This window comes from Leptosomus discolor, chromosome 6 (assembly GCF_034619465.1).
Source record: "Leptosomus discolor isolate bLepDis1 chromosome 6, bLepDis1.hap2, whole genome shotgun sequence".
Classification (NCBI taxonomy): domain Eukaryota; kingdom Metazoa; phylum Chordata; class Aves; order Leptosomiformes; family Leptosomidae; genus Leptosomus; species Leptosomus discolor.
Window position 1 is genome coordinate 27,991,707 of NC_141396.1, and position 22,131 is coordinate 28,013,837.

The window sequence follows — 22,131 nt, forward strand, 5'->3', positions numbered from 1 at the left end:
CCCTGCTCACGGATCGCACCAGGACAAATGCTGCAAGTGACATCAAGGGACGAACAGCCCAAATGGCTACACCCTTGCCCTCATGCAGCTGCCTCTCATACCTTTGCTGCGTCTGTATTGGAGTTCTCTGTCTTGCAGGTACTTTTGTGTAGTACCCTGAGAGGGTTTCATGCCCCATACAAAATGAGATGATTGCTGTCAGCATCATTTATTTAAAAGAGAGCTGCTCTGTTCCCACCCCTCCCCTCTGGTTTCTCCTGCCAACAGCAACAACCATTACCTGTGCCCGTCAGCCACTGCCTTGCCAGCCAAGTGAATCATACTGGAGATGGGAGGATTTTTGGGTAGTAAAGCTTCACAAGGCAAAAACTTACAGAATACACCCATATGCCCTGCCTGGAAACTGACTCCCACCTCTGCGGAAAAAGCCAGGCAGTCTCAATTAGGTATTCATGGAAAGTGGGGACAAGCTGGGGACAGAGCCAGAGGCTGCAAAAGTTTCCACATTTGCCAGGACCAATCTTGCAGACCCGTCTGCTAACTCCATCTCGGGCTCCTTCTCACTAGGCAACCAAACGTGCTGAAAGGAGAAATCAAGAAGGTAATTTTCACACCCGGCTTCCTGTGTTTGGGATATTTTTTTTTGCTGCACTGCAAAACCATTGCACCATGTCACTTGTCTCCCCTAAGATTCAGTGGAGCAAAGTGCACCCCTTAGCAATGTGCTTTCCACCCTGAAGAGCTATTCATTGGCTCCACCTGGACAAACAAACAAAGAGGGCTTCAAACACGCCATTCACACAGTAGAAAAATCAGATTTGTCCCTGATGGGATGCCTCCTAGAGATACTGAGCTACCTGAGGAATGATAGAAGGAGCCCCGGGAAGAAGAAAAGGTTGGGATTATTTGGCTGTAACCCAGCTGCAAGTGACCATGCTTGGGGACTAACAGGGCAACCAAGAACTCAGCTCCGCCCCTTGCAAACTAGTGTTGTCTGCCTCATTTGTGGCATTTTTGATTCTCTGCTGAGCCAGTGACCAGGACTATGTGAGAAAGTCTGGAAACCACAATCATGACTTGGTTACAGAGAGCTCACTTTGCTTCCCACAAGGGCAGTGAAATAGCCGTGGTCATGCACCTGCTTCGTCTGATCTAGAGGTGGGCAGGGTCCAGCGCAGGTAGAAGCCTGAGTAGTTGGCCTAGATATTTCTCCATGTCCTTCTAACAAACTTAAGAGTCTTTCAGTGCTTGCTAAAGAAATGCTTCTCATTTAAAAATATTAAAATAAATTACTCAACACTGTACAACAAATAATTGTCTCAAAAGTGCCACTGGCAGTGAAGAGCACCAGGGCATTTGCCTATGCCACAGGTGGTGTGGAGCTGCCTGGGATGTGTGTGAGAACGCTATTAAAGATGTGGGGAGGGGAGAGCATGTTATTGTAATGCAAAATACTGCTTTTGAAAAGCCAGGAGTGGTGCAAAGCACGTAATATAATTTCAGACTTGAAATGAAGAGGCCACAAAAGACCAACAACTGTGAAATACAGGCAATAGTTGAGAGAGGCAAGAGAAACCAAGGAGGTAGGAGGCATCTAGGGACTTGAAGTTTACAGTTCCAGTTATTTCATGCACAATCACTTACAAACTAAATCTATAGGTGAAGGAGCCTCTGCTGAAGTTGATCAGCTTTATAATCTAAACATATGTGTCTCATTCCAGTCAGTGGAAAGATTTTAACCAGCTGGGTTTTTTAGAAGATCAGTTATTGGGATTTGTTTTATTTTGTTTGTTTTACCCGGGGAACAGGACACAGCTTTGGAGTGAATTAATAGCAGATTTTTTTTTATTATTTTTTTTTAAATTTTTTTTTTTAATCTTAGGTATCCCTGAAAGGGATTGCTGACATGCTAGAGACCAGGCAGTACCTGGGTTAAAAGAAAAGCAGTTTTTAACTCTTAGGAAAACAAGAATACCTGCCAGTAGTGAAAATGAGGTTTATATGCCCATTACCGTAAAGTTAAATACTACCAGCAGTACTGTGTACATTTACAAAAAGAACTCAGGTGACAAATTCCCCTACTTTTCGTATTTAGAAAGCTGTTTGAAGTCTGCCAGGTTTGCTGGTAAGGTGTTGAAGAGAAGATCAGGTTTATGAAGTGTATTAAATTCTTATTTTAAAAAAATAAAATTTAAGCTATATTTCATATGTACAGTCCTTGAGGGACCAAATCACACATACCTTAGACTGAACTTCAACTTTCCTGGGACTGCAAAGCCTTATTTGAGCCTCTATTTCTTCTCCCGTTGTGCTAAATTCTTGTGAGGAGGTGCACAGGGCTCAACGTAGGAAGGAAATCGGGGGAGAAAAAGTTCACCACCTTCTCTTGGCTACATTCATTTCACAAAAGCCTGCAGATGTAACTCCTTTGGTCTGAATATTTCTGTCTGCCTCTGGACTGACATTTCCTCCCTTTGTACGGAGATGGGCAGGGATATTTATGGCAGAAAAGATGAATTGTAAAGTGTTTCTCAACCCAGCTCTGCGTGTCTCATGCTTTCTCCAGAGCTCCCATGCATTTTTACTTGTACAAGAGCACCTCAGGACTCTGAAGAGCATGAAGGGCTGCCTGGGTGTGAAGCTGTACCCCTGGAGTTAAAGACATCATTTAAGATCCATGGACGAGGAAACATGGGCGCAGGTTAACCAACCTCTATGTTTTTTTGGGACATCCTTGTCTGTGGCTAGGTGCTGGGCAGAAATGCATAGTGTAGCATGGCTGAAACCCATCATGGAAGCTCAAGACAGCTTGGCTGCCTCCCATCGCAGCACAGAGCCTACGACCTCATCCTTATGAGCTCTGTTTACTGGACCTTTAGGATGCTAGGAGGTGCTTAAACACCTCTTAGAAATTTTATTTGACTCAGTAAATTCCTTTGTGACTCCAGAAAACCATATGGTGAGGCTAATTGAGGGCTAAACCCTGTCCTGCCACTTGGAGAGCAAGAGCGGGTGGTGTGGCCCAGCAAGCAGGAATGCAGTGTGTGGATGCGTTTAAAATAACTTTAACCACAGCTAATTAGGCCCAGCATTTCAAACAAAAGTATCTGCAATGAATTAAAAAAAAAAAAAAAAGATAGCAAACTAGCTACAGTAGTGCAATATTCAGTTGTAGACTACAAATTATGGTGGTGTTTCAATTACTTTCCTGCCAATTAGCCCAACTGAGCATGAGTGTAGGTGGGATGCAAGGTTTTCTTCCAAAGCAAGAGTGCTGGGGAACTAATGGGTATTTCCCTGGGCATGTCTGTCTGAGCCTGCCCGACACCGTCAGGTGCCTGATGGGTGCCATGCAAGTGTTTCTGTACATAAAGGGCTAAAAGTATGTTTACTTTCATATGTATTGAAGCTCCTACTGCCATATGAAAAATTGTCCTCTCAGACCATCCCAACGATGAGACCAGCACCTACTCTGGTATCTTCTTTCCAACAACAGCTTACTGAGGGAAAAGATACTAAACACAGGCAATCAGTGTTGGTGTCGTCTCTTGCTGCTGGCTACTTCTGTGCTTTCGGACTTCCTCAGCCAGGGTCGCAGCTTCATGGTTAACAACACTTACAGGACTTTTTTTTTTTTTTTAATGTGGTTTTGTAATTGGTTTTGATCTCATTTATTCTTTTTATAGCTAGAATATCCCATGACTATGAATTTCAGACTGCTGTGTGAAATTTTTTTTTTAAATTATGTTAGCTCAGACAATTTTATCCAAAATTCCCTGCTTCTAGAAGGAAAGCGTTGTAGAGGCAATGAATACTTCCCCCCTTATTCATGTCATTTATTATGTTATAGGCCACTGTCACATCCACCCTCAGTGATCTCTTTTCCAGGAGGCAAAGGCCCAGTGCACAATGTCTCTTTTCACAGGGAAACTATTTTCCTTTCATCATTCCTGATTTTTTTTTTTTTTTACTTCTGTTTTATCCTGTTAGAGTGATAAGGATCATATAACGGTGTTTTCTCTTTGGTTTCCTGTCCCTACTTCCAAATCCTCTATTTGCCTTTTTTAATTTTTTTTTTTTTTCACTATTGTGATCATTGAGTTGAGTTATCCAAAATAACACCATCCATTTATTTCTGATTTAAAATCTGCTATTGAATATGCACCATTTGAGGTGTCTTTCACTGAGTGTCAAGGACTCTTATCAGCTACTACTCATATTTGCTTTTGCTGCTCTGAATCAGTGAATTGCTGTTCCCCTCCCTGCAGACGTCCAGCTTAATGAAGTTGGTTCGGTTCCTTCAAATCCTGAAACATGTTGGTGCAAGTGGGTGTACTCGTCTCTATTTAATTCAGTCACATTTACCTCAGTTTCATTAAAACAATGCAAACACACGGGATAGCTAAATGGCCAAAGAAGTAACCACACCTTAGACCAATAGTTGGGCAAGGTATTACTTGATACGTGCAACCACTGTGTGTTCAAAAATTGTCCAAGACATTCAGAAAATTTGGCAGGGCATGTTGGAAAGCAGTTTGAATTGGTTCATTACAATGTGCATTACTCAAGTTTCTGTCCAGTGAAGCTTACTTTTGTATATTTCCTTAATTAAATTTCTACAGCTGCCTAAGACTTAACCATGTTGAGATTTCAACTACTGTGAACGTTAAAATAGGAGTTATTTGTCTCTCCTAGGCGCTAATTGAACTGTCCTTCACCTCCCAGCTGCTCATGAGGATTGCTGTTGGTGGCGCTGATGTCTGCCCGTTTTTCTTGTAGCTCTGTTGCAGAGAGCTGTTTGGTTTTGCACTGCAGCAGGCACAGCTGGGGGAAAGTGCCTGGACCTGGGGAGGGGCTGGTGTTCCTGCAGCTGGCCAGCCCAGCTGAAGCCCCAGCAATCAGGGCCCACAGCCAGTGTATAAGAGAGGCAGAGGGAAATGAGGCCCTTTCTAGAGGCTGATGGGTGTTAGTTCTGTGAATTCCTACCTGAAGGTACTCAATAAAGGTATTTTTTAAATTCTGGTAGTGGTATTTGTCTGTTTATCACGGTTTCATTTGCAAGCAGTGAGTTTTGAGGGCTTAGTTCCTATTACTTCGGCAGTGTTTTCCTGCATTATTGCTTCTTCTCAAAGTTTTGCTGGCTGAAATCAAATAGAACATAAGTATGTCTGACTCCTTGGAAGCCCACTAAGTTGTAACTTCTTGTTATATTGCAAAACTGTAAGGAGAACTTATGAATGGCTGCCTGGAGTTATGTTTCCCATACCTGCTGCTTAGATGTGTTCAGAAATTGTGTAAAAGAAAGCTTTCTTATGGTGTTCTGGCATTGTAACTTCTGTTCTCAGCTGGTGAAAAGTCTGGAGTAGAAAATAAAAGAAAATCTTTGGCTTGCACACTACTCCCCTTAAAACATCCATAAAGTCTTTGGCTATGATTTGTTTTCCCTGTAGGTATAGGTGTTGGTTGGGTTAGCTGGGTATGCAAGCTCCCTTTTTACCTTTTACTTAAAAAAAAAGGAAAAGTCAATGATTACTGCATTTTTATTTAGCTAAGTTCATGGCATAGAAGCAAAGTCTCCAAAGAATGCCCATTCTTGCTGCTGCCTCTGTGGTCTCCTCATTTGCCACAGAGCCATATTGCCTGGCTAGTGCTTTTGAACAGGGATGGCTGATGTTCTGCTCTTTTGCAGAGCAGTGTTGGCTGCCTCTGCTCACCTGGGCTGCAAATCAGGGATGCTCTAACTCCATATGAATGTGATTGCCTCAACTTCAGTTTCGGCCCTTCAGAAAAAAAAACAATAAATGCTGAGGTAGGTATTTCTTAGCATGAGCTGTTCCTAAAAATGTCTCCTGAAGTTTGCAAAAGGATTGTGAGAGGTATTTATCTATGCTGTTTGAATGAAGTTTTGCAGTTTTGGTAGGTTCTATCAAGACAAGTTTTCTGTGTTTTGTTATTGTTTGAAGTGTTTTTGAGATGGATGGTGAGAAAGAGCAACTGCATTACTTTCAGTAAAACAAAAGTGCTGGGCCCAATATCTGGTGTTACTGAGACAGGAGTTTCCAAATGATCTGTTTCTATAAGTTCAGGAGGTGAATACTAGAGAAAAGCAAAGCTGTGTGTTGTATTCTGTTTTTTTCAGAATCACAAACTCTGTACTATGTGCTTCTTAGGAGTAAGGATTTTATATGTTCTTCCAGTTAGAAGGTTTCTGTAGTTCTTTATTTCTTAGTTCTTAGTGGTTGTTCCTAGTTCTTAGTGACCTGACTGTAAGCATTAAGCCTTCGGTGTTTCAGGTTCCTCTCTTGCGACTGTCTCTTCTGCAGCTCATTCTTTAGACTTGTGTTACATGGTAGTGAATGATCCATGTATGGGGGGCCCAAGACTACATGAGTGTAACATGCAGACTGTCCTTCCTAGTTGGGATTTAAGGTCTAGTTCATAAGCCTGCTACTATACTGGGAAGATCTGAGATGGAGGTTTTGATGTGATGTGACTAACTTTAAAAATAGTGTCCTGGGTGTTTAAATTGCTTTTCCATGAAGAATAATGAAACAGCTATTTATTTTGAAGTATCAATGTTATATGAAATCCCTGTTTTTCTTAAAGTGGGAATTATTTGGCCCTTCTGTTAGGAGCCGGGTGTTGCATTGTCTCTTAACCTCATTCACCTCATAGAGTAGGAAGGTGAAGTACTTGACAATGAAAAATGAGGTAAAAGTAGTTTGATCATTTTGTTGACACCGTATTGTTTGCGTTAATTTAGTTTGTTTTAAATATGAAAAAGTTATTTCTTTGAGGAATCATAGAAAATGTGGTAATAGGAAGCTAGGACTTTGCAGTTGGTCTGCTCAGCATTTCTTTTCTGGTCTCAGTGGAGTGCTAAATCTGAGGTGTTGGCATTTGGGGAGTCCCCAGTTCTGCTGGAAAGATATATTTCAGTTCTGAGCTTGGCTTTGTGGCTCATGTTTGCTATGGGAACAGTGCTATTGGCAAGCTTTGTGTTGAAGAGCAGTATGTTTTGTTTTTCAAACAATAATTTACCAACTAGCTCTGAATATGTGCTTTGCCTTTCCATGGGGCTCAGCTGGGAGGATGTCTTTCATCATTTGATGAAACAGTCACTTTTTTCAAGGCTTCAGAATTGCACAATTCCTTGGCCAGCCTCTCCCCGCCCCCCCCCCCCCCCCCCATGCAGCATACCCATACACATATGTGTGTACACATTCCTGCTCTCTCATGCAGACTGAATAAGAGTGCTCAAATCTTCCCAGAAATCAGGCTTGCTATGCGATAGAAATGATGTCACAGCGGCAAAGAACTCCCAAGTGTCAAATATGCACCATGTTTGTAGGGGCTATTAGGCAGAGAAGAATTGTGTGCTGGTGTGTGTATTAAAAATTTTCTGTTCATTTTAAATGAAGGGAATCTCTCATGTTAGAGGCAGGATACCCAAAGTCCAAAGTTAATTTCAGTGCATCCTTATTTTAACTTCCACTCACAGCAGTATTGGCAGCCTCAACAGAAAAATTGCTTGCTGTTGAACTTTGGGGATGTCAGATAAGCATTGCTAATAAGCAATAAACTAGTAGGTCTAGTTGATGAATGATGAATGTTATTTTTCATTATAGCAACTTTCTGGCACTTAAGCTTTCCTATTAAGCTATGGAGGAGAAGTGTACTTTGTCTGATTATAGGAGACTTTTCCTTCACGAGAATGCTAGACAAGTACCAGGTTCTTAAAAACTAAGAGGTGGCACCATTAACCCGAGTTGTTACACCAGCAGAGGAGACTTTGGGTGAAGCGCTCTCACCCAGGATGCAACCAGGCTTGTTGCAGCTTAGGGACTCTGCCACAGTGGAGAAACTGTTCTTCACATGGTTTGGGTCACAGTTATGCTGGGGCAGGTTTCCACCACAAACACCAGGCTGAGGCTGGCCAGTCCATAACCGGGACCAGCACAGCTGGCAGTAAAACTTCAAAGGAAGGAACATTTAAGAAAACCATACCACTCTCTTGCTGCTTTTTTGTAGTACTTTAATACAGCATTAAAATGCTAGAATACTAGAGGAAAGCTGTATACTATCCAGCAAATAAGGCACATGTCGGAATGCCATTTTATGGACAATCCACAACAGAGGATTTACAGTCTCTTTAGCAACACAGTCACCAGATGAGCAAGGTGTCATCTTGGTTGCTGAAACAGAACTGGTACCTCTGAGGCCTTTGTCCATAGGTTTTGTTTGTTTGTTTTAGCTGTACAAGTTTATTAACAGTTACAGAAAAAGAAATTATACAAATTGTCAACTGAATCTGACAAGGTCAGTGGGTACAGCTAAACAAATGTAGTAATAATCAGGTTAATTTTTTTAAAGCTGAAGAATTCATAAGATACAGTGTTAGTTTTAGCATTAGTACACAATACAGTGAGTGCTGTACTAAATAACCTTTCAAGGGAAACAAGAATCCAGTACAGGGTTGGGCAGACCTCCCATTTTTAAAGTATCAAACTAAAAACCCAGTCCTTCAGAATATAATCAAACTACATGAAATGTAAAGTGTAAAAATGCTTCAAATACGTGCACATGCATATTCTATATTGCTATGAGTTCTAATTAAAATAAACATAAACCCCTACAATAATCTACTTCAGTACTTTTCTCTTACATCCTTTGATTGATATTATTGCTGTAGCTGATACTGCATAGCTGAGCTCACAGTCTACAAGGAGTTGTGAAAGTCAAGTTGTCAAACAGTGTCGCAACCAACTCCCTTCCCCTCTGGTTGTGGGAAAGGAAAGAACCACCATCTGAAACCCAACACTTGTGCTTCGGAGTTTCTGAAAGCCAAGTCTCTATGGTGCTTTCAGCATCTTCTGTGTCTCTCACAAGGCCATAAAGTGACAGTATACTGTTATTTTCTCCTCACTTGCTATATGTCTAGTGATAGCTTTTTCTAGCAATCCTTCCCCAAATACACATAAATAAACTGTATAAGCATTTTCATTTAAGTCTAAGCACTTGAATAATATATTGGTTACTTAATACTGATATTTTCATCCAAGGATAACAAAAACAATATGGCTTAAAGAATTGCAAGGGTTTTTGTCAGAATTATGTACCAACTTTCATATAATATTTTATGTAGACAATATTTCCTTCTTAATGTAGTTCTGTTGCATACTTTATACAGACAAAAGCATTGTAAAAAAAAAGTAAATTACTTCCATAAATATTTCCTTAAGGATACGTCCTTAGTTCTGCAAAATACTTAAGAAAACTCTTACCTCTGTTAGTATCCTAGTTGAGAGGAAGGCCCTTCTGAAAGCTTCTAAATTGTAAAAACTTTTCCTCAAAAAACAAACAATACTTTTTTTAAAAGGCCCTCAAATATATACAAAAAAAGTTACTGCAAAGAGTTTCCAGATAAGATAACAATTCACTATTACAAGAAATATTTGTAACCATTCAAAAATTTTAACATCTAAAAAGGTTTCCAAAATACACACATAGTATTAAAAAAAAAAAATGAAAGAAACTCTATGTCAAGTATAACTCAAGATAAATACACATCTGCAAGTAAAACTGTAAAATACTCCAATACAGGGGTAAACATTTATATCAATCATCTATAGCTAATAACTGCACACGATTGTCCCTTTGAAATTCATCCTAGAAACACAAACCATCATCCCTATATCTAAGATCTCAAACAGCCCTCTGAGCACTTCAGCAATATAGCAAACTGAATGGACAGCAGTGGTTGTGCAGACAGGAAAGAGATACGGGTTGAAGCCCAATCAGGAGTGGAGTGATATCTTAAAGAATGATTTTTTGTATGGGGGTAGTTCCATCACATTTTAAAATATGTTGGTGAAGGCAAGTGGAAAATGTATGTCAATTCACTTAACTTGAAAAACACATGTTGATGACTTATTGCATACTGTTCAGTGGACAACTCTTAGCATCCATACTAGGAAAAAAAAATTCTACATGGCCACAGGACAAAGAGAACTAATCTATGAAATCTGACACTTCCAGAAGCTCTTAACTTTTAATGTTTTAAGTAGTTCTATTTTTGGAATAACTGCTAGAGTGCCACAGGTATGCAACCCACGTATAATCTAAATTTCATGTTACACAAAAAGGTAAAAGGTAGATAATATTTCTTGGTATAAGACTTCTCTCAGACATACGTAACTTCACATTTTTAGTTTACAAACTAAGTCCCATATAATGGGGAACTTCAAAATACACCTATTTTCAGAAATAATATATTCTCTTGTGTATTTATCTGCAATTAAAAAGAAACTTTGAGACAAAAAGACCTCAAACTTTGCTTGTGTGGCATCATTTTATGTCCATGGTAGCAGCAGTAGAAACTTGCTAAAATGGGGCCACCCTTTAAACTATAGGGATTTTTCTTCATCACCATTAAATGAAGTATTTGTAACAACTTCATTGGAGCCACATCAAGTTAAAGCAGCTAAAAATCTACATCACACATTTCAAATCACTGATATTTTTCTCCAGAGCAGTGCTGATGCCAAGGACAAAATCTGTGAAATGTTCTGATCGACTAAGGAAATGTTGTGTTTAACTGTCTTTATTTTAAGAAATAAATGAAAGTTTAAAAATCTCCAAAGGGAGGTGGGGGGCATGTGTGTACTGCATGGATGGGTAGGCAGGCAGCAGCAAGCGTCTGAGATTAAAATTCCAGTTTGCCAAATAAATGCACAGAGCCAAATTTCTCTCAGGTATACCCCTAAAGAATATTCAATTTAGGGAGGCCTGTGTTGATTTAAAACTCTTTTTATGGATGCTTGCTTTTTTTCTGATGAGACTGAAAATGCCTTCAAGGGTTACTACTAGCTGATGTTGTAAATGCAGAGCTGGTTAAGAGAACATCAGAAAGCATTCAGATAAATCAACTCATCCTCTTTCCAGCCAAAAATCTGAATTTTAAAGTTTTTTCCAATATGGAAAGAGTTAGTTAGGTCTATAGGGAGGGGAAAAAGAGAAGAAATCTACATTTTGTAATCAATCTTTTTTCTTTTTTTTTGAAACCAAAATTCAGAAATTTCCCTTCTGTGCCATTAACTAAAAGACAATGGTCATAAGCTATTGTACTTTACTTATGCGGATGTGTTTTTCCAGCAACCCACAAACTATACACAGATGAGTGAGGAGGAAATGCTCAGGGCTGAACGCTATGATGCTAGGAGCAAACCTCATGCATGGAGGGACAGAGGAATGCTCCCCTCTTGCAAGCTTGGTGCTGCTGCCTGCCCCAGGCAGCAGCTCATTAGGGAGATGAGGTTTCAGCCCTGTGCAGCGAGGACAGGAGACAAGGGGATGCCCCCACACAGCTGGTGGGAAGCTGGAGTTCAGCCCTGTGGCTGCAGGGGAGTGAGGGTTGTGGCCACTCCCCATGGACCCCCAGTCACTGTCCCTCCTCACCCCACCTTTGGCAGGGATGGCAAGGCAAGCAGGCTGCTTCCAGCCCTGGCGTGCCCAGGGCCTGATTGCATCCACATGCTGCACCAGGATGGATTTACAGTCTGAGTTAGGCAGTACAAACTACGGCAGTGTTGCTTCTTGCTTTTCTGTGTGTTTTGTTCTTTATCTGCTTTTCCCCAACATAAGTGCAGGGGAAAATCTGTCCTCTTTTTTATTTCAAATATGCTTAATATTACTTAAATACTTTCTATGTCTGCTGTCTAGGAAAATATCAATAATGTAAATATTGAACTCTCATAAGTATGCTCTTAAGAATTATTATTCTACACTTATAGACATTAATTGTGTTAAAGTCGATCATGTGTATTTTTAGTACAACCTAAAAATCCATAAGCTAAAGGCACTGCCATCCAGTGTGGAATCTGGATAAACGATTTGTAACAGGGCACTGTCAGGAAAACAGCAACAATTGCATACAATGGTATCTTTTAGTTGGCCTTTGTTCAGAACCTGGTGGTGTGCTGTATATTCATGTCGCTGTATCAAGAGACGAGCTATTTCACTGATCTAATGGTTATCATAAGATGGAAATTAATTCAATACAGAAGGAAATGGTTGATAGCAATATTTTTGTTTCAGAGAGAAAATAAAATAACATTTTCTGTTATCTTCATCTAAGGGGGTTTCTCTCGTGGCCTTTAGCTGGACATGAAGCATCAAGGTGATTTTTTTGTACAAATACTCAAGAACATTTTTTTGTTCTGTGCTCAAGAGGAAAAAATAGATCTGGTTTAGCATGTGGCTCTTTCAAAATTACTCGTGCTTTAAACAAACTATATTGAGATTAATACTAGAGGTCAAGCTTTGAAAATCCACCCCTAGATTTGCCTGTGTATTTTCTTATTCATATTTGTATGGGCAGATTAGTATTTTGTTTAGAGAATTTGTCTCAAAGATAATTTCTGAGTCTGTGCAAAAGAATGTGTTTCCTTTTGAAAATGCTAAAACTGTGTATCTTCACTGAGGCAACTGAACTGTTAATAGTGTTAATTTTCAGCAATATTATTTTCAGCTGTTCTAGTTGATGGAATTGCCACCTGGACAAAACTAGTTTAGAAGTGATTAATTTAGTTAATACTATTTTAGCATTGCATAGCACTTATCATCCAGTGATGTCAAAACATTTACAGATCTTAAGTAAGCCTCACAACTCTCCTGTGAGGTAGGTATACCAAAGTATTATTATCACCATTTTGCAGTTGGGGAAACTGAGGTCCAGAAGGATCTTGTGACTTGCACAAAATCACGGAGCTAAAGGAAGACCTGTGGTCAGAAGCCAGGAGTCACAATGTTTATCTGTTGCTCTGACGAGTAGGCTGGGTCACTTGGGCTACCTATAAATAATGACATTTGGAAGATAAGTACATGACACTACCACCAGAAAAGGCAGAAACAATTTCGCCCTGCTTGTAGCAAAGCAGGGAAATGGCAAAAGTTTCACCCTAGAGCAAATTTGTGAAGAGCTTCACGTTTCCTATATGAATGCACACTGTAAGTTTTCAATTTGCTTTACAAGAGCTTGACTGTACATACTAGTAACTTGGCATAAAAACCCCTCTGTCTTAGCGTTATGGAGTTAATCCTCAAAACAAATTAAATTCCTATCAAGTTATTTAGGATTTAAAGTATTTCCACTAAGTATCATTCATGCAAATCAATCTCTCTAAAGGAAACTTCATCAAAATAAAATTGTTGGTTTTAAAAAAAAAAAACACAACCCAAACAAACATTATCCCTGTAATTTTTTAGTGAATGCTTCAAGTGAATTGCTTGTTCTGTCCTTTTGCCAACGTACCCTTCTGTAGACATACAAACAGGATACTGCCTTGAGGTACTTTTAGTTCATGACATTTCCCAATCCCTGATGAGATACTTTTTTGCAGCAGGATGCCCCTGCACAAAGTTCTACCTGAAATGGGACAATGAAATATAACTCCTACATTTTTCCTCAGGTATGTAGGTGCTTCATGAAGATATAAAGAGGGAAGGTTATACAGAGTATTCTTCATGCCTCAAAACACCCCTATGTCTAACAAGTTTTATATTACAACGAATTTGTACAGTAGAAAACAGGACACACAAATATTTCCCAAAAGTGGCTTTAAAACTATTATAAATAGTAAGTTTGGCTAATCTTTCAATTAAGGATTTTGGGGACAGTTTTAAGTATTCTTATCCCCCCTTATTCACAGTAAATTTAGTGTGCTTGTGGCCTAATGAACAACCCATACACATACAGGGACCATTTCAGCAGGATTATATGACAAGAGAAGGATCTGTTAGTTGTACAAGCAAGCCAATTTTGTCTCCTCCAAAAAACCTCTTGGAATCCTTCCTGATGCTCTGGGTCCCATTATGGCATTCCCTTTCTACCCAACCCACACCCTCAAACAATTATTCACTTTTTTTTTTGCCACGTCCTGCAAAAATGATTTTGCTTAAGCCCTGCCCAAACGATGGTAACAAACAGAAAAAGTCCAAGAAATCAGCAGCACAAAACTCTCAGACTTTCTAAAACTGGGGAAACATTTTTCCTTCTTTTATGCTGTGGCTTGTTTCACCTTCCTTTGTCTTGTCATATAACAGGAATAGCGTTCGTGTTGTGGGCGAGTGCTTGCAATTAGTGGCCCCACAGTTATTTAACCTCTGCAAAAGCCATATATAAACATATATTCCTTGTGAATATTATGCCTCGCCAGTTAAATAGTACTTCATTTCACCTGGCCATGACATAGGGTCTGTGTAAACAATCAGCAGAACCGGCAACCACGGTTCTGTTGTGAACACTATCAGTAACGCTTTATATATGTGTGTGTACATATATATTTACATATATATGTATGTATACAAATCATAGTCCTGCAAATACCTGTTGCATGCATGCACATGCACAGGAGAAATGTTACATTCTATTAATGGTAAGGCATATTATTAGATAGGCAATATTGGCAATTATTTTAGCTTTTATCTTGATGTGTTGTGTGGCTGTTGATCGCATGCTGCCAGAGGATCTTTAAGGATGATGGGGACGGGAAGAGGCCACTTGGAAGGTTTATTGCACACGGCGGCAGTAGTAGCCCAAGACTTTGCACTTCTCACACAGGTGCTGGGGATGTTCTTTGCTCTGATCCGAAACATCCAGGCCGTCCGGCTTTTCCAGGGGTCTCTGCAGCAAAGGGAAGGAAATCAGATTAGATAAAAGGTTTTGTCACTGTTACTCTTTATTATGCATATGAAGCCTACTTTTGTGCTTAACAGAGCTTTGTCCTAGTAATTATAAAGGTACTGTATTTTTTTCCTGAAAGGATAAAATATTTTTTCGGCTGTTAGCTCTGCACTGGTTCAGAGTGGCTTCACAACTTAATATCATTCTTCTTCATAAAGGTGGTGGTAACTGTTGTAAACAAATTACTAAAAGACTGAATTGGGGACTATGTTTATAAAAGCAGTAACACAGAAGAGTTTATTCTCTTGGTTCCAGTAGCTGAGATGGACCAAAGGCATTAACACTTCAAGCAAGGGAATCCCATTGCCCAGCAATGCCAGCAGGGGTTACCAACGTAAGGATTAGCTGCTACAACAAGAAAACTATTTAACCATGCACAGATACTACATAGCTAAACAAGGTTTTCCCAATACTCAGCCCCACATTTCTGAGGCTGAAATTTTTTAAGTAGAGCAAAGCTATTAATAAAACAGAAAAAAACCCAAACAACCCAACCTCACAACACAGCCCTTTGCCCTGAACCTAAGTAATAAATTGACTGTATTTTTTAATAGTATTTGTGTAATCACAGGATTGGAGGTATATTCAGCTAAACAAGGGAATGAAACTGCTTTGTTTCTAGTAGATCTTTGTTCTTTAATTTTCTGTGACATGTAAAGGGTTTCACAATAATTCTGAAAATAAAATACCCATGTTAAATATTGCAGTAAGGTTAAGTGTTTGGAAAGTCTAACAGGTAGAGATGTAAAAAGAGATGCAATGTAGAACATCATAAAGTGCACCATTTGTGTGAAAAAAACTGAACAAAATTCCCTAACCTATAACTTCTCTATTTGTGAAATGTACCTGAAAGATTATTTCATTGCATGGTGCCTTCCCATGAAGACACCGGTTGTTCTATGGGACAGTGGTAGAGATAGCATGTGGTGTGAAATCTGAAAACAAGCCATAAGCTTCTCACTGTTCTCACAGGGATACTAGACTCTTGCTCATCTCTTCAAAATATGATTCTTGGAGCAGGGAGTGGATAAATATAAATGACAAAATTATGGCCATTCATCTTTTCACACCTTTCCAAAATCCTAAAGACTTTCCTTTATCTGTAAAATCTCAAAGTACACCTGATCATCTAAGTTTTCATTCAGAAGGTCTTCATTCCAAAGCCACCCATCTAAGACCTTGTGGATAGGAAGGACAGAGACATTCAAAGCTTTTCTTTTTGGCTATGTAACACATGAAGAACAGCTCATATTCCAGAGGATAGAAGGGTTTCTCAGCTCTCTGAATAGCTAAAATGAGACAAAATATATTCTATTATTCTGAACAAAGGATGTAAGGATATCTGCAAATTCTTGCTTGGTTATATTGGATTATAAGTGCAACACTCTTATTATATTGCACAGTTAGTAAAAACAATATATGGGAGTAATTAAGTGGTGATTGCCAATGGCTTGTTACTGATTCAGTGTTCTTACCCATGATATTGCCTGAAGTTTCCTCTGTCCTGGGCTGCATATTATATGTCTTTGAGTCTAACTTAATTTACAATTTAATTGCAAATTTGATTCCCTGTAACAGGTAGGGGATAAGGAAGGCAGATAGACCCCTCATCTCCTCTGAATCTTTTAACCTTGCCCTGCAACCTCACTGAGCTTTGAATGACTTGTTGGAAGTCAATATGTTAGGATTTGAGATCAGAACCAGCAATCCTGTTTCTAGGCTTGGAACCTAACTGCTGGTGCAGGCAGTGCTTCTGCCACAATATAGACAAGTTGAGTAAGTGTATTTGGCCAGAAAAGCTGCCCTTCTGCTTTTTCTACCACTTATTCCACCCATATTTGCCCACAAATTTTCTTCAAGAATTTGCATTACATAAATGTAGTCAAAGATGATGCTCAGGTTCAGGAGTCCCAGGAGTTAATTTATGCTTCTCAACAAAGAATTTGAGAGTTTTGAAATGCTACAATTAAAACAGACTATTCAACTCAGTTCTGATTGCTTCTACATAATAGCTGTGCTCTGATTAAAGAGAGAAAAAAATACAGCAGTTATCATGTTTATTGATATAAGCCAGATTTTTTTTTTAATACGCAAGGTCTTGGGAATCATTTTTCCTGGAAATAGTGCAAAGGACATCGGGAATGCCTTGAAGCGCCAAGAGTTTTTGGACGGTTTTCAGAAACAATAGCTCTCCGTGGTTTGCTTTCCCCCTGAGCTGATTGAGCTCAGCTTTTTGGCCTGAAAAGCATTTTGATTTCAGAAATGTTATTGTTACCAGTGTGTTACGACACAGAGGCTTGGGAGAGAGGGGTTATGAATGCAGGAAAGCAGGTTGCCAAGGGCCAGCTGGAAGGAAGGGAGGCGAGCAGAGCCTGGGCTACATTTCTGGTGAGGTGGTGGAGAGCTGAGGCTTCGAAACTGGCAGTGTGCTTGTGTGGTTTGTGTCCCAAAACCACTTCAATACAACTTTTGCATAAAATGAGGTCCAAGCTTATTTCCATTTGCTGTTTTATCTTTGTGGGTTTCTTGTAAGGCAAAAACCCCCACCCCTCAAACACCCTGAGAAGAAACTATTCTTGTCCCACTGCTATTTGTCTGTTACTAATTGTGGAGGACTTTAAAGTAATAACCTTACACCCTTGCAGCCTTCCTTACACCGTGCTAAAAGGGCAGGACATTAGACAGCCAAAGAGCTGTGTATCCATCAAGGTTGGACTTCCTTGGCACAGGCTGACCTTGGACAATTGTCACCAGCTTTGGTGTGGTGGAAGCCAAAGCACAAGAGGGGTGCGGCAGGGTCGGGCTGCTGCACACTGTGTTAGTTTTGGGGATTGCCTGAATTATGCAGAAGATCCAAATAGCTGAGGAGTCTGCAAGAGTTCTGTGCTGCTGCTGAGAGGCTGGTAGCACGAAAGCTCAGCCATGCATTTGGAGAGGGTGTGGAGAACAGGACAGGCTATTTGGCTGAAAAAATAATTCCTTTCCTTAGAAAGAGGTGAAATGGAGCTTGTAAAACAGCAGAAAATCCTGCTATGTTTCTCTGGGAAAGGTATGCTTTTTTCCATTAAATTGAGAATTTAAATATAATACTTCAATTTTCTTTGTCCTTTTTTTTAAATGCAAGCATTGAGAATTTGGCAGTCCATATTTTCAGTAAAAACTACAAGGATGGGCACTCAGATTCTTCATTTTTGTGCGTCTTTCTTTAATTTTCTCCTGGTAGTTGCAGGGTGGAAATAATCTTATGCAGCTCCACCAGGAAAGCATTTGGTGGTACTGACTAAAGCTGTTGCCTCAGGGGAATAAAGCTGAAATAAATTTAAATTTATACAGCAATTCCTGTCCCGCAAATTAACTTTTGATTGTGAACTATTGCTGTCCCAGTCTACATGTACTGAATGAACTCTGCATTCCCCACAAGTCAGTTAAAAATCCAAAACTCTCAGAACAAAAAGCTCACCCTTACAAAGTGTTAGGTATCAGAGAAAACATCACTGGGACATCCTTGAGGAAAATTGCTTCCACTAAGAAGCAGAATGGAATAATGTGGCTGCTTATGTTTGTATGTAGAAGACTGACGGGTTTTTTTTGCTGTTGAATGGAACAATTTTATTGAACCACTGAAGGATAAAGGATTGCATCAAAACCCAAATGTAAGAAAACACTTATAAATAATTTTCTGGACTCATTACCTCAAGTCTTAATGGATCAAGTAAGATGATTATGACAGATTAGATATGTGAATAGAAATGTATTCTGCAAGTATAGCTGGAAGGGTAACTGTCAGGTTGACAGCCTTAAGGAGCCATAGCTAGCTATGCTTCCCTCAAGAGACACATGCTATCATGAATTTGTAAATTTTTTTGTCTAATAAAAAGTTATGCTCTCGTGAAAAAGGGTGAAATGCAATGTGCATTCTTGAGCAGCAGACCTTCTGCTTTTCTGTCTGACTGGGGGGAACAGGGACATTAACAAGGCCCTCAGTTGTTGCTGTTAATCTGGGAGGCAGCGATAAGAAGGCTGTAGATCAGAGGCATGATGCTCAGAGACAGCAAGCAGCCTCTGTCAGCAGCATGCCTCTGGGACAGGCCAGCTAGGAATGAACGATAACTGCGTGAGCTAAATGGTGAAAAATCTCTTTATACAGTTCAGAGAAGCAGCAGGCTGGGGTCATCTGTATTCCCACTGCTGGAGAACACAAGTATGGGCATGCTGGGGAGGGTTTATTAAATATAAAGAGTCAAAAGATCATATTTGTAGGGCTGAGACTGTTGAAAAGTTTATTTGGCTTGAGTGATCAGATCCATCCCTCCCCATACTGAGAGAAGAAAGGTGGCTGTGGATGCACCTGGGTACGGGAATTGTGATGGTATCACTACATTGCTCATGGAAGTAATAACTTGGATATCATGAAGAATGTATTTACATATCAAATTATTTCCAGTCCAACAGTAAATTCCTGACAGCTGGAAGAATATATTGTCCAAGAGGACAAGTCGGTCACCAGATGCTGGTTCTACACCAGTGCAACAGCTGTCATCACAAACAGCACTGGAGTTAGCCACAAAGTCAGAGAAGAAGCCTTGATAAGAGGCCAGCCAGGAAGCAACCACAGGCGCAGATGTTGCCGTTATAGCAGGCAGGGGAAGAAAATGAGAGTTCCAAGCTTGGCATCTGGGCTGTTACAGTGCCAAGAATGCCGGTGAATGGCTATAAGGACTGGCTCCATTGCTGGAGCAGAGTAAGAAGGAGCATAAACAACTACAAAATCCAAATTCACTGGAAGAATAAGAGGTAGGTTTAAGTCCCATCTGAGATGTCTGTTTATGTTGAGAGTAGCTAAAGTAACTACCCAGGAAACTACTTTTGGAATAGCCATAGAGCAGCTTTGTCAGGTCTTTGGTAGTTCTTAGGTCTCCTACTTTGCAATAAGGCTTAAGCTCAGTGGTCCTCCAATTTTTGCCCCGTGTCCTGTGAATTCCTCCATGGGGAGATTTATCACTTTAGGCATGTGGTGGAAACACAAAAGGAGGAACACAGTCGCACAGTTTAGTCATGAAAACAAAAATGCATGCAGAGCTTCCTTGGGGTGAGGAGCAGTTTTGCAGCTCAGGTATGAGAGCCACCTGTTTCCCTGTTCTGTGGATGAGTTAGGGAACGAATGGCAGCAGACCTGCTATCAAGCTCTTGTGTTACTTCTTGTAATACATGCTCCACTGACTCTCTTAAATGTAGAGATTTAGAGCTGTATTTATAGAGCACTCTGAAGTATATACACAGCTGTAAAATTGCTGAGAAGACTTTTCCTGCCCCAGAGAGATTAAAAGCTCATTCTCACAGATAGGGTATGTGGAATAAGAGCACAGGGCTGAATTGAGACATTCCTTGTGGGGAATTGGCACAGGATCATTTCCTGGAGTGAAAGGAGCCTTCAGGAACAAAGAGCAGGTGGCAGGGAAGTGTGGCTGCTCTCCTCTCCAGGGACCCACTAATGAAAGGTATGCATAGGAAATCAAGATTTGAACATAGCTGCACAAGCCATTCACAGACTCAGCATATGTGCTTAAATGGCTACCTCAGAGCTATCCAGAGTGGAGATTAGCTTCAGTACTCTGACATTACTGCCTGAGCCAGTTACACGGGAATACTCGGGCACAAATCATTCCTTGTGAGACCATGTGGACAAGGCCTACAGGTCTGAAAAGTCCACAGATTGAGGAAAGCAACTGAGGAAGATGAAGTACAGAGATGGAGATGAGGACTGGAGAAAAGCACAAACCTGACAATTGAGAATAAACTCCTAACTCACTGCAATAAATATCAACCAATCCTGAAATAAGGATTTCAAATTTTTTCTCCTAAATTGGACAAAAGCATCCTAATTTCCAATATTCAGGGTGACTTAGCAAGTCTTGGTGGCCCATGTGATTTCAGCTATTGAATAGACTCTACAGAGGTCCATCTCTTTAGTGAGATACTCACTTGACTATACCAGAGGATGAGAAAGTATCCTTGGAGATGGCTGCTGTGTCTTCTCTATATCCACACTTTCCTGTAAGTGTCCTCTACTGCCCAGGATCAGATGTGGAACAGAGGAGGTTGATCTGACCTGGTATGAGTTTTCATGCTGTATATACTATTGTGAATGGAGACTTTTTATAACATGGTCTCACTAAGGAAATGTGGCACCCGACTGCTTTAGACATGGTCTGAGTTGTTTGCAGTTAAGTAATTTTTGTAGTTGTGGAGGCTCTTGTAAATTGACATAAGGATAGTTAATGTTGAGCACCAACAGTGATTTTCATCTGCTGATAAAATGACTTAATTTTTAATAATGTTCAAGATACCTTTTTTATCTGTTAGGTCACAATGATATATTTACAAAATGATAGGGCAAGGAATAAGAAAGAGATGCTGAATTCTGACACCTTGCAGAGAAGAAATATCAACAAGATTGTTTGGAAGTAGAAATAATTTATTTCACTAGAGGTAGATACTGTCTGAGCCTGAATAGAGGTCAAACTTCTCTGGTCTGACCAGTTCGTCTGGGTTTTGTTAAATTGGAAAAAGAAAAAATCCATTTACGGATTACTTGTGCTATGATCACACCACATAGTGTGGTGACTTTGCAGTGAAAGAATAGACACTACTAAACAGAAACATTGATTTCTTTTTCTTGAACGGAGTTAAAATGGCACAAGAGAAGCATGGCTTCTAGGGAGAGACAACATTTTTCTTAGATGAGTTGTTTAAGCTGGAAAAGCTGCCTAATAGAAGATTCAGGTGAGAATGAAAATACTCTGATCCCATATAATAAAGGCAGTAGGAGCACATCACTAGCTAAGGACATCCAGTAATGCACTGGGGGCGGGCAGAAAATTATTTCTGAAAACTTCTAGAAATGCATAGGAACTCAAACATAAGTGAGGACTCTCCTATAGTAGGTGCCAACAAAAGAATAAAAATCTAAAAAGTAAATAGGAAATATATACAGAAAATGTTAAGGTGATGTAATAGTACTAATTAAAAAAAAACCCCCAAACTTAATAAAACAATCCTATGTGCACAGTAAGATTTTTTGTGCTTTAACTCTCCAACTAGAAATATTGGACTTTTAATGAAATGTCTTTCACTATGCTTTTACAAAATATAGTCATTAGTGTAAGAGTACTAGTGACTTGGGTAGAGCATATTTTCCAAAATAGTGCAGAATAACACCACACAGATAAATGTTGATAAATGTTTAGAGAGAATCTGGCATTGAGCTGTATGCTTGGACAAAAAAAACATGTATGGGTTAGCAAACAGTAAGCTCTGTCAAGAAGCACTGCTGACCACATGCAGCCTGTTTGCTGCTGGCTCTGTGCATGAACTCATGCTGTTTTCTT

General features: G+C 39.9%; 1 protein-coding gene across 1 annotated transcript in view; it reads right to left on the reverse strand.

Annotated features, from left to right (window-relative positions):
- Positions 1-14,569: 14,569 nt before the first annotated feature.
- The window catches only part of ZCCHC24 (zinc finger CCHC-type containing 24), a 113,520-nt gene continuing 105,958 nt past the window's right edge, over positions 14,570-22,131 (reverse strand). Inside the window, exon 4 of the mRNA XM_086467127.1 lies at positions 14,570-14,683. Within this exon, the coding sequence (XP_086323253.1) occupies positions 14,570-14,683 (114 nt within the window). The remainder of the gene's footprint in view (positions 14,684-22,131) is intronic.